We start from the raw sequence: 24,217 nt of genomic DNA, 5'->3' as shown, positions 1-24,217 counted from the left end.
GAGGAAAAAATGAAAGCAAAGTTCAAGACCCAAGTTTAAGTTATAGAAGTAGCAGTGACATTAAGTTTCAGACTACCTTTAAGGAAGTAACTAAAAAAACTTAAGTTTTGCAACTGAGTATGACAGTAATCACAGACCTGCCTTCAAAATCACTGAATTGATCCATGTTGACTTTTGCCTATAGATAATGATGCAGTATTTTTTGCTGGTGTTTCAAAAATTGCAAAAGGTTAAAGCTTGTTAAAAATTGTGAAAGGTTAAATCTTGTTAATAGAATTTGAACAGAACATCAGGGTAAAGGCTGAATAAAATAAAAAGGGACACAGCAAACTAAAGCCATTTGGTAAAAATCTAGTTTTTAACTATTTCAGAAGAAATGAGCAAAATAAGTCCTTTTTCTTTCAGTCATAATAGTTTAACAGTTTCCTTAAAGAATTACTTGTATTGATGTACCAGAGGACTCTTTCTTCAGAGCCATGGCAGGTCTGGAGCCAGTCTGTGTGCTTGTAAGTTTTTCCTCTATCTAGAGGAAAAAAAGAGAAGGCAATGCCAGAAAGCGCTTGTGAGCTCCAAACAAAGAACCCAGAACTATCGAAGCACTAGCAATCCTTGGTTCATGCTGCTTTGTTCCTGTCAGCACAGGATATAAAAGCATCTTTGGCAGTATGTTTTGATAACAGAAATGAGTACCTTGTCATGCTTTAAATCAGCAGCCGAAAGACTTCTTAAATGAATGCGACAGTATTTGAAATGTCCCATGCTGATGCACTTAAGATATGCCAATCACAATTAATAGCAACAGATTTGCTATTTCAAAACAAATAAAACCTGCAGAGATTTTCTGCTGAATAAAGAGCTGATGAGTGAAAACAGAGGCAAAATTACCACAATAGCCAGTTACTCTGTCAATGAAAATTACTTTCATTTGTCTGTATTCACAAGGGTTAGTAAACAATAATGCTTCAGCTAATATAGTTTCTGTTATATTCAAATTGAATGTGAAATACAGGCTGACATTATAAATTGTCTCTTACTCTTTTGTACCGGATTTCTGAGTTCTTCTGAGCCTTTATGTTTAATTCACTCTGCAAGTTTGAAATACTTTGATATTAATTGATTACTGAATGTGTTTAATTTTTCCATCTAGAAAATTAAGGACAGTACTGCATCTTGTTTGAAGGAGAGATGTATCTATAGCTTTCCCTTACTCAGTAAGAACCAAGTGAATGTTTTATATTATTCTAGTAGATTCTATGGACTTGTGTTGAAAATCCACTTGGTAGCGTAGTAGGATCTCTGTCTTTCTGTAAATAATGACTCTCAGATTCCAAATTCTGTGAATTTCTTTTTCTAAAGTCCCACAACAGTTTTGGTGGTCTCAGATGCCATGTACCACCAGCACCTTCTAATACTACTAAGTCGCACCTCATGTCCCTCTTACTACATGGAGTGAATACAGATCTCTTAAAATAAATTCCTTTCTCCCCCCCCCCCCCCCCCCCCCCTCTTTTTGTCTCCTGGTCCCACTTCTTTTCATCCAACTTCTCCATCAACTTCATGCTGATTTCAGGTCTTCCCTCTAAGCTCTCCTTAAGCAATCATTTTCACTGGCTGGTCAAAACTCCCTTTTCCATAACTGAGCATGTATTGAAGGGCTCCCTTGTGGGCTACTACTCTGGAGCTATGACTTAGGCAACTTCAGAACACCAACAAACACAAGCTAACTTGGATAAACACAAGACAAACAATTAAGATAAGAATTGTTCAGATTGAAGTGTGTGATTAAGCTAACTTTGCCTCCTTTAAACCTTTGCTGGGCAGTTTCCTTTAAAGCTTTTGGGGACTAATGTTGGGGGTACAGCAGGGATGCTAAGGCTAATAAACCTATGTAAAATGACTCGCATTCATGCAGTAAAGAAACTAATTCACAAGTTCTAACCTAACAGGAGGACAGATGTAATGAGTCTCATTCTGTAACAGACCAACTTCTCTCCCACAGTTGAATTCCCTAAACAGTTACACTGGGAATATTTTGGGCAGAAGGAAAACTTTATAAACCCACCCACACACATGCAAAAAACTTCTGTAGCTCTCAGTTGGCTCTGAGGTCCTCAGTTTAATTGAAACAATCTCTTCAGCTTTCCTCTTAAAAGCTGCATCTCTACATTTATGGGTTTAAAATTATTCCTCTTGTGGAAAGCCTCAGCTTCAGCTTTTCTTTTTTTTTTCTTTTTTTTTTTTCTGGACAGTGACATTATTTTCTTTTATCATTTCTAGGAGTTTCATACTTGATTTTCATGGATACCTTTAGCTTTTATGTATGTCATCTAATTGCTTCTAACAGAGAATAATGTAATTCTAAATTATATATTGCCAGTAATGATACCTTTGCCTTTACCATTCCATTCAAATTCATGTTAAAATCCACAAAATAATCTGAGAGTTTGGGTACTGCAGTGGCCATGGCTCTTTGTAGAGCAGATGCTCTGTGCAATTACAAATAGGTGTACCTGCAGTGCCAGTACTGACTGACAAACAATTATATGCCTAAGCCAGAAGGTATTCATTCTGTTTTATTGTTAAGTGCTATTATACAAACCTTATTTGTTCTTATATTAAGCTGTGTTTTCTTATTCCACTTTGCATTACAACCTAACTTGTAGACCAGAATTCTAAGCAGTATGTACGCAACCAAGATCTGTAGTCTCTGATGTCTTTAGAACGCATGGTTAAAACTCTGCCAGAAGTAGATTGTGAAGGACTTGGGAATATAAGCAGAACTGGGGACCAGCCTGGGCCACACTAGATGCTAGAGGGGATTGAGAAAGCAAGGAAGTGAGGATGGTACAAGAAGCTTGAGTCTAAACATTATACAGGAAAATCAAAACAAATAAGAGGGAGGAAAGAACAAGTACAGTAAGACCATTTAGCAATGGTGACTAGTCTAGTTCAAAATCCTAATCCAGCATTTTCTGTCTGACTGTGTAAGAACATAGCACTCATTAGCGATGAATAATTCTCCGGCAGCTGATGAGAAATACTTTTGTTTTTCACCCAAAGGAAAATCACCAACACAACAAATCACAACAAGCTAGCATGCAGTACTCCAAACTTCTCATGGTTCCCACACTGGGCAGACAAATATGTAGGACATCTTTTAGCACAGTGCCCCCAGTTCCTTGTGGGCTGGGGAAGGGTGGCAGGGAAGAGGAAAGTCTCTATAGCAATGGGGAGGATATGTAAGTTTTCTCTTGGAGGCAGAGTCTGCCTCTGTCTCTTACCTTGCTGCACAAAGGATCCATACACAAACCACATGGAGTTGTAGAGAGTTGTAGATGTCATGGATCCCATCTGAAGGCGTGGGGGGTTGAGCCAGTTCAAGAGGTAGACCAGTAGCCCTACTAAGAGCACAGTGCCAGCAATACATGCCCAGAGGGAGAGGTCAAATGGTGCTAAGCAGGCAAACATGTCCACTGTCTTCTCTGCCTTTCGAAGCAGCACGCCCACCGAGTAGTCCATGTAACGTGTTGTGAAGTCCACCACATTTTCCCTGTCGGGGGTGATGGTTAGGGCAGAGATCCCTATATCAGCTCTCTGAGGAGAAGAAGAGAGAACATGCATAAGTAAGAGCTAAAGAAAAGATCTTTATTCAACTGTGATTTATAACAGCTAAACTTATGGAGAAGCAAATATCAAGTTTAATGTCTTTAGCATCATATACTGAGCACTGAAACATGACTAAGGCTTGAACAGAGTAGATATACCATGCATCTTAGTTTCTACAAGCAAATCTCACTTGGTGGACTCTGGCACATCAACTCTCCACATTGTTATTTTCCAAGAAATCAAAATACTACAAATACAGGTAATACATGAAAGAAATCTACTTGTGGTCTTTTTTGTCACCCTGGCTTAACTAAAGATGTCACTGCCATTGTTGTAAAAGGCAGATTTTTGTATAGCATACCCAATCAGAGGGAATTAGTTACCTTATAGAGCCACGTTGTATCCAATATTTTCATGATCTGATGATTATGACAAAGGACTATTACACTAGGAGTACTTGCAATTCTGTAAAATGTCAATTTTGTCTGCAAAGTCTGAAGTGCAGACGAGCAGATACGGCATGCAGTTCCTTTAGTATTAATTCTTCTATATCCTCCTGATAAGCAATTTCTCCAGCAATGCCAGCCTGTCCTGCAGGTACCCTGGACTTGATTTGTGCCACTTACAATTTTTTTTGTAATTTAATGAACCCATTTCTGATGAAAAGAAGATGAATAGCATTCCTTGATCTAATAATTGTATTTCACAGCATGTATTAGGTCTCCAGAGACAGCAGGCACAACTAGAGCAGGTGCTACTTTACTTTTCACAGGTACAATTAGAACTGCAGTGAAAGCAAGAAAGGTTATTTAAAGCAGACACATGAATACCATTTTTAGAAGCCCAAATATTGAGCAATAAGACTGTGAATTCTAGATATTTTAATACGAAAAAGAGTACTTAAAATATTTAAACTTCTACTACCTTGATTTAATCCCTTTTTGTTCTGCCTAAAGCAGCGTGTGGTCCTCTGGAAGGAGGTGAGGAGAGCACAAAGGCTTGAAAGTACTGTGTCATATTTTATTAACTCTATTGAATTTCTTTCTTCTTGCCCAAAGAAGGCAGAGCTTAATTTCCTTAGGAATGTGCTGTGAAATATTGGGTGGCAAGGTATGGCAGCTGGAACTGATTAGAAAAATTTGTGAGTCAACTGGGCTGTTTTAATATGATGTGCAAAACACCCTCCAGCCCATAGTAAAAACATACTTCTAATCACAGCCCACTTAAGACTTCAATTTAAGTGATGTTAATTTAAGTTTATATTGATTGTTCATCGGATTGAGAAAGTGGCAGAAGATAGCTGGGGGCCTGACGATTTGGGAGAAAAAAAATGTGTTTGAAAACACTGATTTGTTTAAAAGCTATGAATTAGAGCTTCAGCTTTAATTTGTGTGTTAGATTCTCTAGTGTCATAAGTGAAGTTGTGTTGATCAGCACAGCTGAAAGCATGGCTTCATGAATTCACTTCATGTCCCTTCCTAACACAGTTTTGTGAGTGATGATTTAACTGTCCTTTGCCCATGGGCAGCAGCAAACTCAGTCAGTAATTAGAATTGTCCATGGAAACATTCAGGTTATCTGAGTCTCTCTGTCCTCTCATGATAAAACTTCTGGTCCATCAGTGACTCTAGTGATTCACAGTATCTGCTAACAGTCAAGTCCTAGCTCCAATGAGCAAAATGCAAAGCAGTCAGCATTTGAACTCTTTTCCACAACAGTGACCACAAATATATTTTTAAAATAATTAACAAATTTAAAAGTCCAATAATTGTCAAACAAGAAATTATTATTGTATTTAATGAATAGCATTGGTGTGGGTTTTTTTGTTGTTTTGTTTATTTGGTAGGTTTTTTTCCTGAATGTGTATACAAAAGCAAGATAGGAATTCAGGGTTAAAGGAGGACACTTGGAAACAAAAAGCCCTAGACTTAGCTTCTGCTTCTTAAGTTTATCTGGGGTATCGATTATCAGTAGGCTTACTAAAATACTTCCTTGATGCACTGATCATAGTGACTTACTAGTTCAAGTTGTATTGTTATAAGATGCTTAAAAATTCTGCACTGAAAAGCAACAGGCACAAGTAAAGACACTTTTACTAAATAATAGTTTACTGTATGACTACCATAATATTTTTTCTTCCCCCCTAGTTTTTACAGTGAAACATTCTTTTTTTCCCCCATGAAATACATTGAAGAATATTGCATGAAAAAACCAGAATACATGGTATTTATGGAAATACTACCTGTAATTTGCATCTCTGGGAAGCAGTCTCTCTACATTCCCCACCATCAGGGTTCCACTCTGGTTAGCAGCCAACTATGAGAGTGGAACAATATTGTCCTAATGGAAATGTTGCATTTCCTTGTTATATTGCAGCAACAATCAAGATATAATTATGTCTTGCTACTTTATATGCTACATATATAATTAAAGATCTGAGGTGATCTAATAACAGTCTCTCAGTACCTGATGGGATTCTACAAGAAAGATGAAGAGACAATTTTTTACAAGGGTGTGTAGTGACAGGACATGGGGGAATGGCTTCAAACTGAAAGACAGTATGGTTCTATTAGATACTAGAAATAGTGCAAGGGTGGTGAGGCACTGGAACAGGCTGCCCAGAGAAGCTGTGGATGTCCCATCCCTGGAAAGCCACGTTGGATTGGGCTCTGAGAAACCTGATCTAATAAATGATCTTTAAGCCATTCAATGATTCCATATCTCCCTACATCTTGAGAGGTAGTAAAGTCAAAATTGGAAAGGAAAGAGTTAAGTCCCAACTTCTGAGTACTCCTGTGTTCAATTGTTAAAAAAAAGAAGAAAAAAGGGAACACTGAAATATGACAGTTCATATTCTTAACTTCCTAAAATGGATCATAAACACCACTTTATCAGAAAACTATATGCTTAGCACACAACCAAGCTTAAGCTTCACTTGATTTACTGATGGCAAGCATTCTTGATTACATATAGATTCTGTCAAGTTGTTTCAAAATTGGAAGTTGAAAAAAATTAAATACTTGTCATTAACATGTCAGATTGGATCAGAGAAGACATCAGTTTGAAGAAGCAAAGGTTCACTTATTGCTTCTGAGATAGAAAGGCAAATGCATGCAATTATGTCAATATTTAGATATAAACCTGCCAATCTGAATTATAAACATGTATAGCTCTTCACTCACTAAGTTTTTGCGGTGCCAAAATCAACCAACTATCATATGCCTTACACGTTTCTCATGAATGAAACTGCGCCTTCTGAAACTGACACAAAAAACAGCAGAGGGCATTGTTTTGCTCTGTGTGACCTGCTTAGGAATTTATATTTATCTTCCTTATAACAGTTCTCCTGAGGCCACTGTAGAGCAACATTACCAGAATCAGAAAATCCCAAAGAAAGGACCAAATAGGTCTGATAGCATTGTTATTGGTGTCACAGAACCAGCTTATCTGCAAAGCCTAGAAATCCATGAAATGCCCTTAAGCTACTGTTTAAGCAAGCGAATCTCATACACATGGAAAGCAATCTTCTCATGATTCCTGTGGTTCATGATCAAGAACGGGGAAAATAAATGAATATACTCTCAATTTCTCCTGTGAGACCCCTCATTTTATCCATTTGAAATGTTAAATCAAGTTTCAACAAGTGCTAGAAGCAATAAACCACAGTCCCACATGTTACACAGTTATTAATATGGACATGCAAAAATTAATCAGAGAGACATTGTTACTCATGTTAAGACATATATCCAAATAAAAATCCTTTTACTCCGCTATTATTTTTTTCTTCTCACTTTATGCTGGCTTCTTTCTTACGCTACTCTCCATAGGAAGTTGCAATAGAAAAAGACCCTCATGAGAGGCTTCTATTTCGCTTGCAGTTTCTCTTAAAAAATGATTAAACTTGTATTTAGTTTTCCTTTTTGGATGGACCTGACTGGAATCAGGAAGTTTTCCCTATGCTATTTGTTGCCTGAGGGCTCCTTATTGGAAAAAAAAAATCCTAGCAATCAAGGTAGGACGGTGAAATGTGGAAAGTAATGGTTAGTGGATGTGAATATCACCAGGGATGTTCCCTCCCAGAAGTGGCATCAGCCACTTCTCTTACCTGTCACACAGGCTTATCCCTCAAGCACTGTGGATAGAGGGCAACTAGGGGAATCACTGTGAAAAGGCACAGATGATTAGCAGTAAGAGAAAAATTTGTGGTAAAGCGCTGCTCCTTTGAGATGGTTTTAGCCTCTCCACAAAAAGCTGCTGCTCTCTGAGCTAATCCTGTTTGTGAGATGAAGCTCTACAGGATGCAGTGAGAGCCCTGGTCATTTGACAGAAGAGTGACAAGAGCACCACGTGCTTCTTTCAAACAGCATTTATTCCCTGAAGTCCACCTGATTCAGGTGCTTAGCAAACATAAAGCTGTATGTAGCATGGTTACATTCAGTTCATATTGATGAGAAAAGGTATACGGATCAAGTGCGTACCTAATATAGGTCTTGACAAGCAAAGGAGTGAAGGCTTGAATCAGTTTCCAATTTCAAATTGAAGACCAGTTGCTTTGTTCTGCTGATTCCAGCTCCTATTTTAACAGCCAACAGAAACCTTGTCTTCCAAGCTGAAACAGAGTGAACTTGGCGTATTGTCATGTCTGTGAAGCCAGCTGCGGACCCAGGGCATGTACTTGGCACAGCTGGGCTTCTGCCCTGCCATCCAACTCAAGCAGGGATACTGCAAACAAGATCAGCCTAGGACTGCTCTCACTGATACCAGGACCTACACTAGAGACTGCTGCATACTGAATATGGTTAATGCAAACAGCACATATTGGTCTGTAACTCAGGAATCATGTGCTTGCTACAGGAACTGCTAATTCATATGTCATATCTTCTGCAGTGGCCACAGACACTCTTCTCATTGAGATGCTCCCTACCATTACTCTATACAAGTACCTGAAAGGAGGATGTAGGAAGGTGGGAGTCAACCTCTTCTTCCAAGGAACAAGCAACAAGACAAGAGAAAATGGCCTCAAGTTGTGCTAGGGAAGGTTTGGATTGGGTATTTGGAAAAGTTTATTCACTGAAAAGGTGGTCAAGCTGCCCAGGGAAATGGTTGTGCCCCTTTCCCTGGAAGTACTGATGTGGCACCTGGGGACATGGTTTAGTGATGGCCTTGACAGCGCTCGGTTAACAGTGGGACTTGATGATCTTAAGGGTCTTTTCCGACCTAAACAGCTCTATGAGTCTATGCGCGCAAAAAGAGAAGGCAGCTCTTTTTCACTACCCTTGTGTGAGACTTGTCTTTGTAGAACTCATTTCTGGCTGACACACTAACAGGCAAAGAGCGTTCCCACTGTTTCTGGAATTCCTCTACTGTTAAACTTGGTTGGGAAAACAAAGAAACACAGTGTTTCAAACAGGTTAGACCTTTAATTTAAACTGTTCTCTGCTTTTCTGCTCTACCTTATAAAGTTGCCAAGAAGATAAATATTTGACTTCTGGGAGCAGAACTCAGTTCACAGTAAATAAGAAAGCTGCCTTTCAAGAACAGCTTGCACTTGGTAAGGGGTAGATATACACTGGCTGCTCGCCCAGAGGTTCTCATTTGCCTTAAGAGGAACAGAGGATGGGAGCGAAGGACACAGTGAACTTTACTGTTAATTAATTCTATAAGGGTAAGGAAGACGAAAAATTATACAATGACATAGTATTGGGAACATATGTTTTTTGAATTCCAAATGCAGGGCCATTAACTCCTCATACTTTGTAACTCTACAGAAAGACTTGATATCCATGAAGACTCATTTGCAGCAAAATTGGAACAGACTGGTAAATCTGTTGCACTCACGTCACCAATTAAGAGATCTGGGTGGTTACCACCTTAAGTGAGCTATTAGAGTTGTTTGGATGCCTGCCTACCAATGGGACAAGAATGCCACACATATTTTTTCCAGTGAGTCTTTCCAGTTATTGTGAGTTCTGCCTTGTCAATCACACATTGCAAATAAGTAAAAAATATTCTATGAACAGATAACTCCCCCCTCCAGCTTCATAAGGGCATAGGGAGGATGGCAAAGAAAGTTTATTACAACAGTGTAGATATATATGATATATGAATATATGATATATGAAATGTGCCATGGGTACAACTTCCTGCTGCTCAGGAAGGCAGAATAGTTTAAATCTATCATTAATTTTTAAAGCATGGAGATAATATTTTTTTTTTTAATTTTCTTTTCCTTCACTGCAAGACTTGTTTTCCAGCATTTTGCTGACTTTCAGCTGAAGTATTTAATGGTTAGGTCCTGTATGTGACTATGTTACCCTTTCCTGTTTGCTGTGCTTATCAATTAAATTCCAATTGCAGGTTTGGAAAAACACTTCTGTAACACATGTGTAAGTTATTTACATGAATATCTACTGGAGGAACTTAAAGAAACACAACAAGAGTACGTCTCTTTAGTTGTCAAAGTTGCCTCTCCATGTTAACTAAGAGCAAACAAAACACATATATTCATGGTACAAATGGGGCACCAGCAGAACAGTCTGCCTAGCCTTTCCTCACTCAACGGGAGAAACTGCAAGCAGATAAGATGTGAGGACTGGGGGGAAAAAAAAAGAAAAAGGAAAATATTGCATATGTCTTTGCTTTAATTTATTTATGATGTAATATTGAAAATTTAATGTAAAATTAAGTAGACTAAATGGTTTATTAATGGCAGAATGGAGAATATATTACTCTTGCTTCATATATCTACATAATGTGTTATTGTATAACAATAAAACATTTTCTGTTGATTATATAATTCGTGTATTCATCACCCCAAAATTTTTCTAAGCGCTATACATTATTTATGTAATGTATTGCTAATTACTGCAACACCAATTCTTCCTCTTTTGAACAGCCTCTTCAATACAATTATGTCAGGTCTTGCCAAATTAATTAGGATGCTGTGCATCCCATTATTTGACTGCATTTAGATTTTACTTTGGTTGGAAAAAAAGAGATTGCCCTGATTCTTAAATAGTTACTACCAAGTGCTATTTCCAGCTTTTTCTTTACTGCTCAGTGCACACTATGAAATGCCAGCAATATGCGATGGACAAAGTGCTATCAAGGACTCATAAAAAAAAAGGGTACTGGCTGATGCAAAGAGAATATACCATGTATTGCTTAGCTTTATTACATGACCATACCAAGTTATTAATAAGCTTACCTTAAATACCAGTTCTCCTATCAATCCATTCCATGACCCATCATCCTGAGGACTCCCATACTTGTGATCCGGAGCAACATAAATTTCATATTTAAAGCCAAGATAAGTAGCCAAGGCTTCCAACACATCTATTGAGAAGCCCTGATACTTCTTGGGTTTTCCCAGAACATTTTCAGACACCATGACAAAAGGCTCTTCCTAAATAGAAAACAAAGGCAGAAACTGTTAATAAAGCAATTACATGCCATGTTTGGGTACTGGGTTTTTGTTTAAAGTAAAGGAGGAACTATTCAAATACTGTTTATACAAAACTTTCCTATGACACTTCCTGGCAGAGTTAATTGCATTTTGCAAAATACTCTTTTGTTATGGATTTACTTCAACAGGTAGATTTTATTTTCTGTTATGTATTTCAAAAATAAAACTTCTGCTGTAATATTACAACTGAAATGTTTTTTGTAATGCCTTCTGACTGCACTTATGGTTGGCAGAACAGATCTACACTCAGTGTCTGGCCATAAATACAGAGGATTCTCAAGTGCTGCCATCTTCCACTAGCTGGGCAAACACTGTGTCTAACACAACCACTAATTCATGTTGTAGGGAATGAAAACCACAGAAAAACAGAGACATGTATTGCTCTTGTCCTTCTACTGTAATCTGAATCCGAATACAAGCTGCTAGAATTTAAATAGTTCTATCCAAAGAGAATCCCTTTGATTAATTTAGGGATCATCAATTATGGGACAAAAGTTTGTTCATAAGAATGGTTGGTGAATATTCATTGAAAAGATGATCATAATAAAGGATACAAATAGATACTGAAAGCTGTAATTGGTTGGTCAGATTTCCAAACAACATACTTTTTATTTTCCTTAAAATCTGTAATGTTTTCCTCTATTTTTTTATTAATATTTATGAAGACATTGCTCTGTTATTCTCCCTGTTGTGTAATTAATTTCCAGACATTCTCCTTCATTTCTTTTTAAAATGCTACACAAAAAGATATTGTATTTCTAAGCACAAAAAAAATATATTTGCCATAGGTGGATCTCCCTTATGTTCTTTTTTTTTCTCTGAAAACACTTGTCTGATGTAAGTAGAGCAAAAGCATTAAGTCTTCCCCAAAAGCGTGAAGGCACCATAACACTTAGTTGATTTTTTACATATGCTCCCTTTAATTCTTTACATGGTGCTATAATTTTGTATAAATTTATCAGAAACATCTGTTATGAGGTGCAAAAAAGTTCTGACTTGTCATAGTTTGACCAGAACAAGTACATGAAACCACTCCCTGACCACTTTGTCCTAGTCTGCAAGACCCACAAGCACACAGAAGAAAACAGAATTGATTTTTGTGTAATATTTGTGGCCCAAATTTTAATTGTATCTCCGGTGACATTTTTGCTACTCTACTACTTGCCTCAGTCAATGATTTTGAAGCCAAAGTACTTTTTCACAAATTTTTCCACTAATACCTCATTAATACTTTTAGTTTTTTGGGATGTCCTTCTATATGGACAGGTATCACTGAATTGCAGGCAGGATGTTCTGAGAAGACTGCACTGGAAGGATGTTCTTTTTTAACTGCAGAAAAACCAGGAAAAAAACAACCCCAAAACAAAAAAAAACACCAAACCAAGCAACCAATCTCACTCCTGACCAAAAGAAAAGGAAACAAACAAAAACCCAGAAGACTGACTATCTCAAATTATTATTTCCTAGCTGTCAGATAGAATGTCTTTCTTTTATGTTATCCAAGTGAAATTGACTGAAAATGAAGGAGAGAAATGCAAATGAGTTTTCAAAGTACTCTTCCAGTGCCCGTGTTTCAAGAACATTGAAGGAATTGAGACTAAGCTGAAGAAAGCTTCTCCTAAATTAAAACAGAGTGAATTCAGCTTTGCTGATCAGTTGAATGAGAGATCCCATAAATACGGACTCAAAATTACTGGGAAAAAATGCTTCTGCAAAACATAAATATGGTATTTTACCATATGCACAAAATTCTAAAGATTCGTGTGTATAAAGCAAGTTTTAAAAGTTGATAATTTTCATCTTAGAAAGTATTAATTTTTATCATTTCTAAGTTATTTAGAAGATGCTCATAAACTGATTTTCTACTCAATCAGTTGAAAAGCAATTTCTCATTGTGCTGATTTAAAACCCACTTGAAAATGCAGCTTCTAACAACTAATATCAGTGTTTTATTAAGCTATGTAATATTGTTTGTTGTTGAGAGATTTACAAAAAACCCAATGTCCAGTGTTCTACAGTCAATCAGCTTTATGCAAAGCAACTAAGACTTCCCAATTTCTGTTGAAGCCTGGAGCAGAAAACTAGTTAATGATATTCCAAACTAAACAAAACCAATTTACTGCTATGATTTTGTTGTTGTTGTTGTTGTAATTGTTTCAATTTCTAGGAAACCATCAGAAGACAAATATTTGTCTTGATTTCACCCCCCCACCCATAAATGCTGCAGACTGAAACTATGCCCGTTGTCCTTCTTTTTGCTTTGGAAGGCTGCTATGGGACCTCCTAAGGAAAGGCATATACATCCCTACAATATTCACATTAAAATGATTGCCTCTATCTTTGAGAAAGTCGAACTTGTAGAAAGAAAATGGAAAACCTAAAACCACTCAGGGTTTCTCACCTACTGAACATGAAATTTATGAGGACAAAAATGAGCTTGTAGAAAGTAAGTGTCAAAAATAGGAGAGCTAATTGGTGAATCTGGAGGGGGAAAAATTCACCTGGGTGATAAAGGTTCCATTTGATCCCAATAAATTCAAGAAAATCCTGATACACTTTCTCTCCAAAGAAAATGGTAATTCAGATTATGTAAGCAGGTCTTTTTCAGAGAAGTCATACAATTGCCATGCTTGGAGATGCTCAAAACTCTCCTGGGTATTGTTCAACCAACCTGCTCTAACATTAACCTTGCTTCATACAGTTGCCATCCAATGGTCCCTTCAAACCTACATTATTCAAGAATACAATGAAGTGATCCAAAGAAGGCCACTGCTCTGGCTTCTCCTTTTCTTCATTTTGGAGGCACCTCTCCAAAGGACTTATGAGCTTCTGTGGGGCAAGAGCAGACTTCACAGCCTGTAAAGTCAGGAAAGTCTGGAAAATCAAACAAGTCATAAATCCATGAGTGAGGAGGAAGAAAAATGAAATTGATGGACAGATCTCCTTTAACTTCTCAGTTTTGCAAGATAAATGATCTGCCTTACTGGACCTCATAGGCATCTGGTATATTTAAGGGATTGTTTTGCATCCAACTTCAATAGAGATCCTTTAAGAGAGGAGTCACTTCAGTTCAACTTTAACTCCAACCTGTCTCCTTGTCAGCTGAATGCAGCATCACCAAGCCCATGATAAGGGCTCCCTCTCAACATGGCTCCACAGTTATCACTGTCTGATTTCTTTTTGGGATCTAAGCTGTGCTGTCCTGATGCAAATGAGGATGGGTTTAAGACTGGATTTTACACAGCATTGTGGGGTAGCCCTTGTGGACTGTTAAGCACCACACAGCCAATACCATCTGTAGCAAAATGAAAGTCAACAGGAAACAGATAAAATTTATACTGGGTGAAGTTGTGCATACTTTGCCTTTTACAGCTGTAAGAAGGCAAGTCTGGTTTCAGAGGTGATTGTTTGCCCCTGAGCAAGAGAAACTGCAAAATGCTAGCAGACAAGCACATTCTTAGGAAGGTTAAAGGCAGGCCCAAGTTAAGGGTAACATGACATAAAAAAGGAAAGAGTTGGGAAAGATGACATGATTGTACAAGTACTTTGGAGAAGTAGATCAAGACAATGCTTGTCTCCATTCATTTGCCTATTATCACTTTTTAAGGAAGAAGCCATACATTAAGCCTGACGCATGCTACATATTAAGACTACAGTCTAACATTCTCCTCCTGCGTGAGCAATCTCCTTATGCAATAGCTCAGCTTTTGTTTGGCTCTTTTATTCAAGTAATTCTAATACTCAACCATTACACAGTTTTTGTCAGGTGAGTTGATCTGACTTCCAGAGATTCAGACAAATGCCAGAGCCAGAACAAGTGCTAGAGTAAGACTGTAGAAGCAGAAGTCAGGAAAGCACAAATTATATACCCTTTGTGGTATCATGAATGGTTAAGCAGTTCAGATATCTTACCCAACCCTATTGTCATATATTCAACACAATATTATTTGAGCACATTTCACAAATTAGGCTTTATAACTGAACTACCTATTGAGTAAAAAGAGTTACCATCGTAATTTTCTGCATGCAGAACTGAAATGCACAGATTTCATGACTTGTAGAGCTGAGTGAATCCAAGCATGATGGGTCAGGGACAAATGCCTTAACCATAGATTGTTTTCCCTCTATCTTATTTTAATGCATTAAAACATTTGTTCTTACATATGTATCTGTGTTCTGGTGAACCATGAATGTAAAGGCATGGAAACCAATAGTAGAAAGCATAAAGAAGAAAGAACAAAGGATCATGGGATCCAAAATGTGATGTGTAGACCTAGGGAGACCTTAGACCTAGACATAAGGTCTTACTCTTGAAAGGATAACTTTCCAGGGTAAAACTGCAAGTGGAGAATACAGATTCTATGGCAGTCTCTCCCAGGGAGAACTGACAGCTGGAAAACACAGGCATTAAAAGGAAGGTCACAAATCCAAAATCCAGCTCTCAACCCCTGCCCTGAATTTTACATAGTGGGAAGTAGGTGGTAGAGAATTTATTTTATTTTATTTTAAACATATCAGTGGAAGTCAGAGGTTGATAGTATAGAGTTCAGAGCAATCTTGATTCAAGATTAATAGAAGAAAATGTAGCACTGTTGTTTTTTCCGACAAGATAAGGGGCTAACAGTTTTGGCTATTCAGGTCTGGTGCATATAAAAATGAAGTAATTAAAGGTTTGCTAAGTGCATGAAGAATATAAGTTTAAAAGTAAAAAATATAGGGTTATTTTATTCTGCTGAAATTCTCAGACTTACCTATATAACTGATACCTAAATAGCTGATCTGAAGTAATCTTTTTATATCTTTACTAGACCACATAAGAAAGTTAAAAATAAGAAAGAAAATGAAAGCCTTTAGGCAGAGAAGACCTTCATGTTTGAAAACAGAAGGAGTAATACTGAAATTAAATAGCAGAAAAGAATGATTACACTGAGTTTAACGTGGTTATGTTAATTAATTAGACAACCAAAGAGAAACATTTGTTTGTAGCTGCATTACAGATGTGGATGAAAAAGTCAAGCAATAAATTGGGGCCTCAGAGGAGGCAGGGAGAAAGTACAACACAATTATTGCTTTTCAGGAGTTCAGAGACAACTTACATGTAGGGTAAAAGTATATCTCTAAACCCAGTGCCTCTATCTGGGATGATTGTTAGCCACCACAATAGTGACTTTCAATTCCAAGCTTTAATAGTAATATTTTAATTCCTCAGTGAAAAACAGGTTTAGAAGGCTCAGTATTTTTTGATAGATTCTTTCTTTTTGGACAAATTACAGAAAACTTTATTGAAAGAACAGAAAAAGCACCACTCAGATTTAAACACAGCACTCTATGTGAGAGGAGGAAAGTCAAATTCAGTGGCCTGTTTACAATGAAGTGGTAGTCTTAGCCCAACTGTTAATTATTTTATATGCACACCACTTTACAGAGGATCATTGAATGGACAATAAGGCAGATTTTTGCTGCAATTACAAGGGTGGATTCGATGGCTTTAAGTTGATACTTATGTCAGGACAGAAATTATGTAGAGCTAGAATACACTGCTCTTCTACACTCATTTATGAGAGTCTTATAGTTGCTTTAAATAAAAGAATGCTAAAAAATGCTAGGACATACATTACACAGAGAGAAAAAAAAAGGAAACCAGAATGTTTTGAATTATTTTCCTGGTTAGCTGAATCCTCTTTGCCCCTTAGCACAGACAGAAATACTTCCTAGCCAGGAGGTTATACAGAAAATATTAAGTGAAGAAAAAGTTACTTGCATTTGAGTGAGAGAAACTGATCACTGCTGGGGTTTACAACACAAGGGGAGCCTTATATGCTTCTGCTATGTTTAGAAGAATACTTGGGCCCCTCACTAATAGAAGGATATTGAGGTGATGGAGCATGTCCAGAGAAGGGCAATGGAGCTGATGAAGGATCTGGAGCACAAGTCCTGTGAGGAGCAGCTGCGAGAACTGGGATTGTTTCACCTGGAGAAAAGGAGGCTCAGGGGGACATTATGGACCTCCAAAATTACCTGAAAGGAGGTTGTGGTCATGTGGTGAGAGGTCTCTTCTCCCAAGAAACAAGCTATAGAACAAGAGGAAATGGCCTCAAATTGTGCCAGAGGAGGGTTACATTGAATGTTACGGAAATTTTCTCCACTGAAAGGGTTGTCAAGCATTGAAATAGGCTGCCCAGGGAAGTGGTTGAGTCCCCATCCCTGGAAGTATTTAAAAGACATGTAGATGTGGCACTTGGGGACATGGTTTAGTGGAGGATATGGCAGTACTGTGTTAATGGATAGGCCTGATCATCTTAGAGGTCTTTTCCAACTTAAATGATTCCATGATTCAATAAAGAGAGTTTTGAAATTAGGTAATTATATGGGTGATTGGAATTCATAAAGCATATGAAAATGACCCCTGAGTCTACTCATCAGAAATTTCTGAACACACTGGAATATAATACTTTAATATTGACACTCTGTATTCATCAAATAGGACCCTGCATTCATTAAATTTTCTCTTTTTCTCTACTGAAAATAGAGAGAGAAAAAAACAGAAGCAAGAAATGAAGCTCACTTGTGTGCAAGACAGTCAATCTGTGCTTGACACTGATTCTAGAAACACTGGACAGGCACATTAAATGATTTGCATAGGCCAAGCAGAGCCTTGGCAATCTCATGAAGTAAATATTCACTGTGACACTTTAAAAACTCCCATTACCTGCAAATGGTAGGAAACTGCTCCCAAAACTGAAATTCACTCTTATTACTAGATTTCTCAACTCCCTTCCAATGGCTGCTGGATGACCAAGCACAGCCGTTATAATTAACAAGAAGAGCTAAGTCTAATAAACCACAACCAAAACATTTTCAAGCACAGGATGTTATTATTTTGTTGCTGGGCTTAATCTCCTTGCCTTGACTCACAAAATAATTACACACCACCCCCCCACTCCCTCCCATCACCTTTTAAATGTTAGCAATTTTGCATTTCCTTCCCCAAAAGATTTCAGTGAACTATGTGAAATAGTTCAGTGAAATAGTTAATTTCCTCAAGTGCTTTATTGACCACTGTGTTTGAGATTTTATTTGCCTAAGAACAGCCCAACAGCTTGTTATTTTTTAATTGAACAACAATGTACATAACTTCATGTTAGAATCAGTGACCAAAATTTAATTGAAACATTTCACTTTCTCATTACAGAAATTCTCCCACTAGCAAATTATAAAAGTTGCTGCAAAACATAACACAGTCTCCAGTCCTTAATAAAACTAAAGCAAAGATGAAGGTTTCAAATCTACAAAATCTTGGATAATTAAATACTTCTCATTCAATATCCTGTTGTGCCAATGGGCTGTGTAGCAGTATTGGCACTGAAAATCCCTGTTCTCAGACCCTGTGCTTTTCAAACACATTGATTAGAAAGTAGTCATTTGTACTAAAAGGAAAGTTTCCTTGTCTGCAGCAAGAAGCTATTCTTATGCACATATGTAGTCTGTCACTTTTTTGATGGTAGCTTTATTGTCACCTTCAACAAGTCATGAAGTTTGTTCTTTCAGTAGCAGTACTTTAAACAATATTTTTTCTCCTGAATGAAATTGTAGCTTCTGAATTTACTATGCTCTTTACTTCAGAGCTACTTAGAAGAAATGAACAAAAATGTTAGCCCCAATTCCCCATTCCTTCCATTGCAATGCAATGGGACTAAGACATCTTTCAAAGCGATCTGTGGCATTGTTCTATTAGGATGCTGCCAAGCTTTATGTATTGATTTTAATTCACAATAACCTACTGCAGGTAATAGCTCTTTCTGAACCATGATAGTTATATGATAGGAATATGGATTGAGACTGGAATTGATTGGAGTGTTTTAGAGTATGTCTAAACAGAACAATGCTAGCTTTAATGTAGGTATTCAGGTACTTGAATTAGCAGGAGTGTAGCATGGGTATATTAACCTGCTGAGAGCTGCATTATACTTCTTCCATCAGCCTTGCAAGAGGTCCTATTCATAAGGAGCTGTGTCATGCAGTTCACCTCCTTTTCTATCTTCCATAATATGGAAGCATAATTACAATCAGAGTAAGAACCTTTTTCTTTTTAAGTCTGATTTCCTGTGTGTTCTGTGAACTGTATGAATTGCTCTGGAGTGCAAATACGCCCACAGAGCAGAGGGGTAAGGGTCAGTGAGAAGATAAGAGCTAAGGAACCCTGAGAGGTAGCCCTTGACATACAGATAAGTTAAAAACTGGTCCTACCAGGTTTTGCATTGCACCTACCTTGCTGTCAAACTGTGGCCCCAGTCAGGTCCCAAAACACTTAAATTACTTGATATTCACCTCATCTAGTATATAGTACCTGGTACTTTAGAAAAATGGATTGAAAATTTTAATTGAAAACAAAAGGGGCTGGGTTTCACAGCAGGCTATGAGATTAAAGCTTGCCAAACAAATGATCACGGTAGGCATGTGCAGTGTGAATAACTGTAAGGTTCATGACCTGTTTTAACACAAGGTAGGTAGCTCAAAGGGACATAAGCCAGCTATTAAAAAAGGCCTGTGCTCAGTCAAGAGCAATTTAAATTTGGCCCTTTCATAGGTGCATGCAGGGGAAGAGGAGTGGAAAGACAGGCTCTGTCTCTATCAAGAAGTATTAGTTTCTGCTGTTATAATAACGATTTTAATTATACCTGTTTTGCGGAAATCTCATCAAGGTACGGTACCACTTGAGAAAAAAAAAATCAAAGTAGAAAAAATCGCAGAGAAACCCAAAAGCAGAGGTTTGCACAGAAAAATTGAATGGGAGTACTAGGGGAGAAGAGGGTACACCAACCCCGAATTTCTGGCAAAGCGAGGAATACCTAATCAAGGCACACACTACCCTGACAGGTGCTTGTGCACCAGTTAGGGTGCTCAGTTATCAACACTGAACAGTTACAAGGGAACAGCTGAAATGGCTCCTGTCCCCATCTTCTGCACAATAAAGTAACCCTACACAGGCCTGGCAACCCTCAGAAGAGAGGTAGGGCAAATGACTGAGAATAGGATGCAATTCAGGAATCTTATTTTTTTCTATGTCTGTTTAAGGGTCATCATTTTGAGCCCTAGGAAGAAAGGCACAAATTCCACTCCCCTCTGCATCTTTGCTTTAATGCTGCCACTTTTTCTGCAATGATCAAACAAACTTTTTAGTAGGGTCTTTTGCATTAGGACAAGGGGTATGGTTTTCAACTAAAAGAGGCTAGATTCAAACTGGATGCAAGAAAGACATTTTTTATAATTAAGGTGGTGAAACATTGGAACAGGCTGCCCAGAGAGGTGGTGGATGCCCCATCCCTGAAACATTCAAGGTCATGTTGGATAGTGTGCTGAGCAACCTGGTCTATTTGACCATTTCCCTGCTCATTGCAGGGGGTTGGACTAGAGGGCTGTTAAAGGTCCCTCACAACTGAAACTGTTCTATGAGTCTATGTTTCTATTCTATATTATTTTTTTCATTAAGTACCCAAGTATATTAAATTATTTGATGTACATGTAACATTGGCATGCTCTCTGCGCATATGGAGGAGAACAGTATGGCCAAGTATTTTTGAAATACTTTAAGTATAATACGCATGGTATATACTAAATGGTATAGACACGGTATATAATAAATACATTACTAAGTTATAGTAAATAGAGATTTTATCACAAACTCCAGAAACAGCAAATTACACCACACAGATTTTCTGACATTTAAACTCCAGTGCATAAATCAAAGAAGGATTTATCCCTTTCAGGTAAGTGAGTGGGATATGTATGTTCAAAACACTAATATCACAGCTGATGAAGACAGTCAAATAATGTTTCTTAATGTTACCACCTCCTGAGGCATTTCTGCTGCCAGAAGAAATTCATTATGGTGCACTATAGTCCAATATACCAACAAGGCTGATAACACCGAACAGTATAGAATTTAGTATAATACATATCAAAATTATAATTATTTTTCGTACGAGATTGTAGGCTCTGGTGCAGAGAAAGCACAGCCTGATGGCATAAAGAAGGCTTTACAGAAGTCTTCACGATTCAGCTGTGAAAATGGGGTATGGATCAGGACCACATGAGAAAAGTGATAACCAAAAAAAAAAAAAAAGGGAGAAAGTAGAAGAGGCATTATCTGTGAGATTATTCTACACTATTATAAAATACTTATTCAATATTTCATGAGATATCCTGCACATAGTCTTTGCTGCAGTTGATCTTTATTTTAAAGTAATTCACTGATGTTTTAGTCATGCCATTTTTTTATCCTTTATCACTTCTGACTGTTTGTTCCTCTTCATATGCTTAAACATTGTCTTATTTCATCTTTCTTATGCTTGTCCTTTTCCTAAACACCCTGAGAGCTACCCCAGCTTCTTGGACAGGACTTTTTTTTTTCCTTTTTTCTTTATTTAAACCAGTGCTGGAAATCAAATTCCAAAGACAGTTTCAGCTTTTAAAACCAGGCCTCAGCTTCATAGCTTACTTTTCATCTTCTCTCTGAGTGGTAAGTTCAATAGAAGAAGGAACTGAAGATGCAGACCTCCTGCCAGCTCATTTCCCTAAAGCCATTGTCTGCTTTCAGGTTTCTTTTTTTTCCTAATCTGGGTAACAAATGCTCATGAATTTAATGCCAGCTACTGAGAATTGAGCTAGTCTGCACATGATAACATTTTCCATGGTTCAAATGATGGTGGTTTTGATTTGTTTTGGATTTTTTTGCTATGCTTATCTACCCTTCTGCCAGTCCTCTCACTACATGTCCCACAGTGCCTACTTGGGGCCAGGGGTCGTCAAACTACAGCTCCATGCAAGTAACCAAGGTAATAACTCTCACCAAACAGTGCATAGGGATGTATGGCAAAGAATAATTCAGCATGGCTTGCTATTATCTTTCTTTCCTTATCCTGCCTGTAATTTTGGAACTTTCTAGTTATGAAAATACATTCCTGTTTGGGAGCTGTATTGAATTTTCATGTCAAGTCACAAACATCTTTTGCACCATTAGGATATTATATCTTATGCCTTTTCAGAAAAGGCTCTGTACTTTTCAGTCAAGATGCTAATGCTTTAAAATGGGGAAATTCAAACTTTTGCCTTTTTTGAACAACAGGGGCTGTTTTAGAAACATGCTTTTGCACATACCTGCTGGCTGGCCTATTCATTGTCAAACAGGCCAAATCTCATTCCATTTCTAATGGCTTATCATTCATATGAATAATTCATTAATTGCCACAACTAGTAAAATGATATTATATCCACTGTATTCTAGGTCTCTTTTAAACAAGTGAACAGCTGAAAAACAGGTGGATAAACTGAAATAGCCAAAATGGATATATAGCTACATTTGTTCTTGGACAATTGTTCATTCAAGACACTCTGAATTTGTTTGGAACTATTATGCTGACCTTTGACTGAGCTACATTTCAGAAACTCAGATTGCATTTCAGAAATTCACCAGCAAGTCACTTGAACTTAAGAGCAACTTGTCAAACACAAAGTTCAAACCTCAGCTGTATGTGTGGTAGCAGTCCAAGACAGAGACATCTGATATTTAAGTAAGACAAAATAAACCTTTTCTAGAAGTGTAGAAAGTGCAATACTATTCCAACTCAGATTCAAATGTTGAATCACACGAACACAAACATGACTATAGTTCCCCTCAGAATAAAGCACACAAAAATATTGTTATTTATGCAAAGGAGAGTATTCGCATTAACTGCAGAGGAGCCAGGATTCCCTGCCAAATGAAACCAGATGGTTTCCAGTTTGGGGCCACACTGTATTGTGTCAGATTCACAAAGAGATGATGTTTTGAATCTGCAGATATGTAGCCCATAATTATTAAATTTATCTAGGGAAAGGAATTAGTAGATAGATGCTGCTGATGGGAATTGTTCAGCACTTGCTTAGTGAAAGATTGCTTTGGGGAAATTAGTTACAATCATTCATCATTTTTCAGACTCCAAATGTTTCATTCCATAGTAAGCATAATGCAGTATAAACGCAGGTGTTGCAATTTGCTATCCTCTCAAATTCTACTGCAATTTTTAGAACAAATCCTTTTTAACCTGAAGGCATAACAAAATGAAATTAGAAGAGGAGAAGAGTTGCTATCTAGAAAGACATGAGACATTGAAACTGTTAACAAAAATATTTACAAATTAATCTTAACTTCTCAAATCTCACTGAAAAAGAAACATTAATATTCAAAGGTATTATTATTTAATTTTAACAAAAAACCTTCCTGTTTCCTTGGATCAAAATCGTACTGTTAGAAAGTGGCAGAATTAATAACAATAACTAATCATTCATAGCCTGCATAGATTCTTTAACAGAAATATATTGAATTAATTAAAGAACTGGAAGAAAGATAGAAAAGAAAGTATAATAAAGATCATTAATAAAATAAATTTAACTGGTGAAATCTCTCCTGCAATCGTGTCAAAGGCAAGAATTTTAATCTCACATGTAAAATATATATCTCCAGTTTTATCTAATTTTGTCCTCAGCAGATAAAACACTAGTGAGGAGACTGAGCTGCCATGTGCTCTGTGTTGAACTTAAAATGTTTGTCTTTATTTTTATTATTAATATAGAATTCTATCAGCACAACTAATTACTTTTTTGTATATTTGCAGGTTGCTAAATATTCATGTTGCAATGACTTGGAAAAAAATGCTCTCTGGCAAGCTGAACTTAAACTGTGGGTAAATCAGTAACAGAGCAGGCAAAGAGGGAAGAAGAAGAACTGAGAAACAATTCTAAGAATCTAATTTGGCTTTATTTTTCTATGCAACATCCACAGATCACTTTTGTCAACAGTATATAACTATACAGAATCAACTACTATGAGTATCAGGCAAAACAAAGACCAGCCACTGCCATCATGGTGTTATTTTGATGAATGTGCAAGGGAAGTATTGCACCCCCTCCCACTACTTTTTCTGTGCCTGCATCCTTCTTATTTGGTTGTCTTTTGTTTGGCTTTGGTTTTTTGAGGGTTTTTGAGTTTTTTGTTTACTTGTTTGTTTGCCTGGTTTGTTTTGTCTTGGAGATATTATCACAGGAAGTTCTCTAGTGTACTAAATGCTGTAACAGACTGGGCACCCTGACAGATATTAGCTTTTAAAT

The 24,217-nt window shown here is 37.3% G+C and overlaps 1 protein-coding gene across 2 annotated transcripts in view; it reads right to left on the bottom strand.

Moving 5' to 3' along the window:
* GRID2 (glutamate ionotropic receptor delta type subunit 2) overlaps window positions 1-24,217 on the bottom strand; it is a 712,351-nt gene that overhangs the window by 134,221 nt on the left and 553,913 nt on the right. For both annotated transcript variants that reach the window (XM_071555860.1, XM_071555861.1), the window contains exons 10-11: window positions 10,814-11,011; window positions 3,282-3,594 (exon numbers count right to left, since the gene is read on the bottom strand). In XM_071555860.1, coding sequence (XP_071411961.1) covers window positions 3,282-3,594; window positions 10,814-11,011 — 511 coding nt within the window. The remainder of the gene's footprint in view (window positions 1-3,281; window positions 3,595-10,813; window positions 11,012-24,217) is intronic.

The sequence above is a fragment of the Pithys albifrons genome, chromosome 5 (assembly GCF_047495875.1).
Source record: "Pithys albifrons albifrons isolate INPA30051 chromosome 5, PitAlb_v1, whole genome shotgun sequence".
Taxonomy (NCBI): Eukaryota; Metazoa; Chordata; class Aves; order Passeriformes; family Thamnophilidae; genus Pithys; species Pithys albifrons.
Note: the sequence above shows the minus strand (reverse complement) of the source record. Positions and strands in the feature narration are given on the sequence as shown.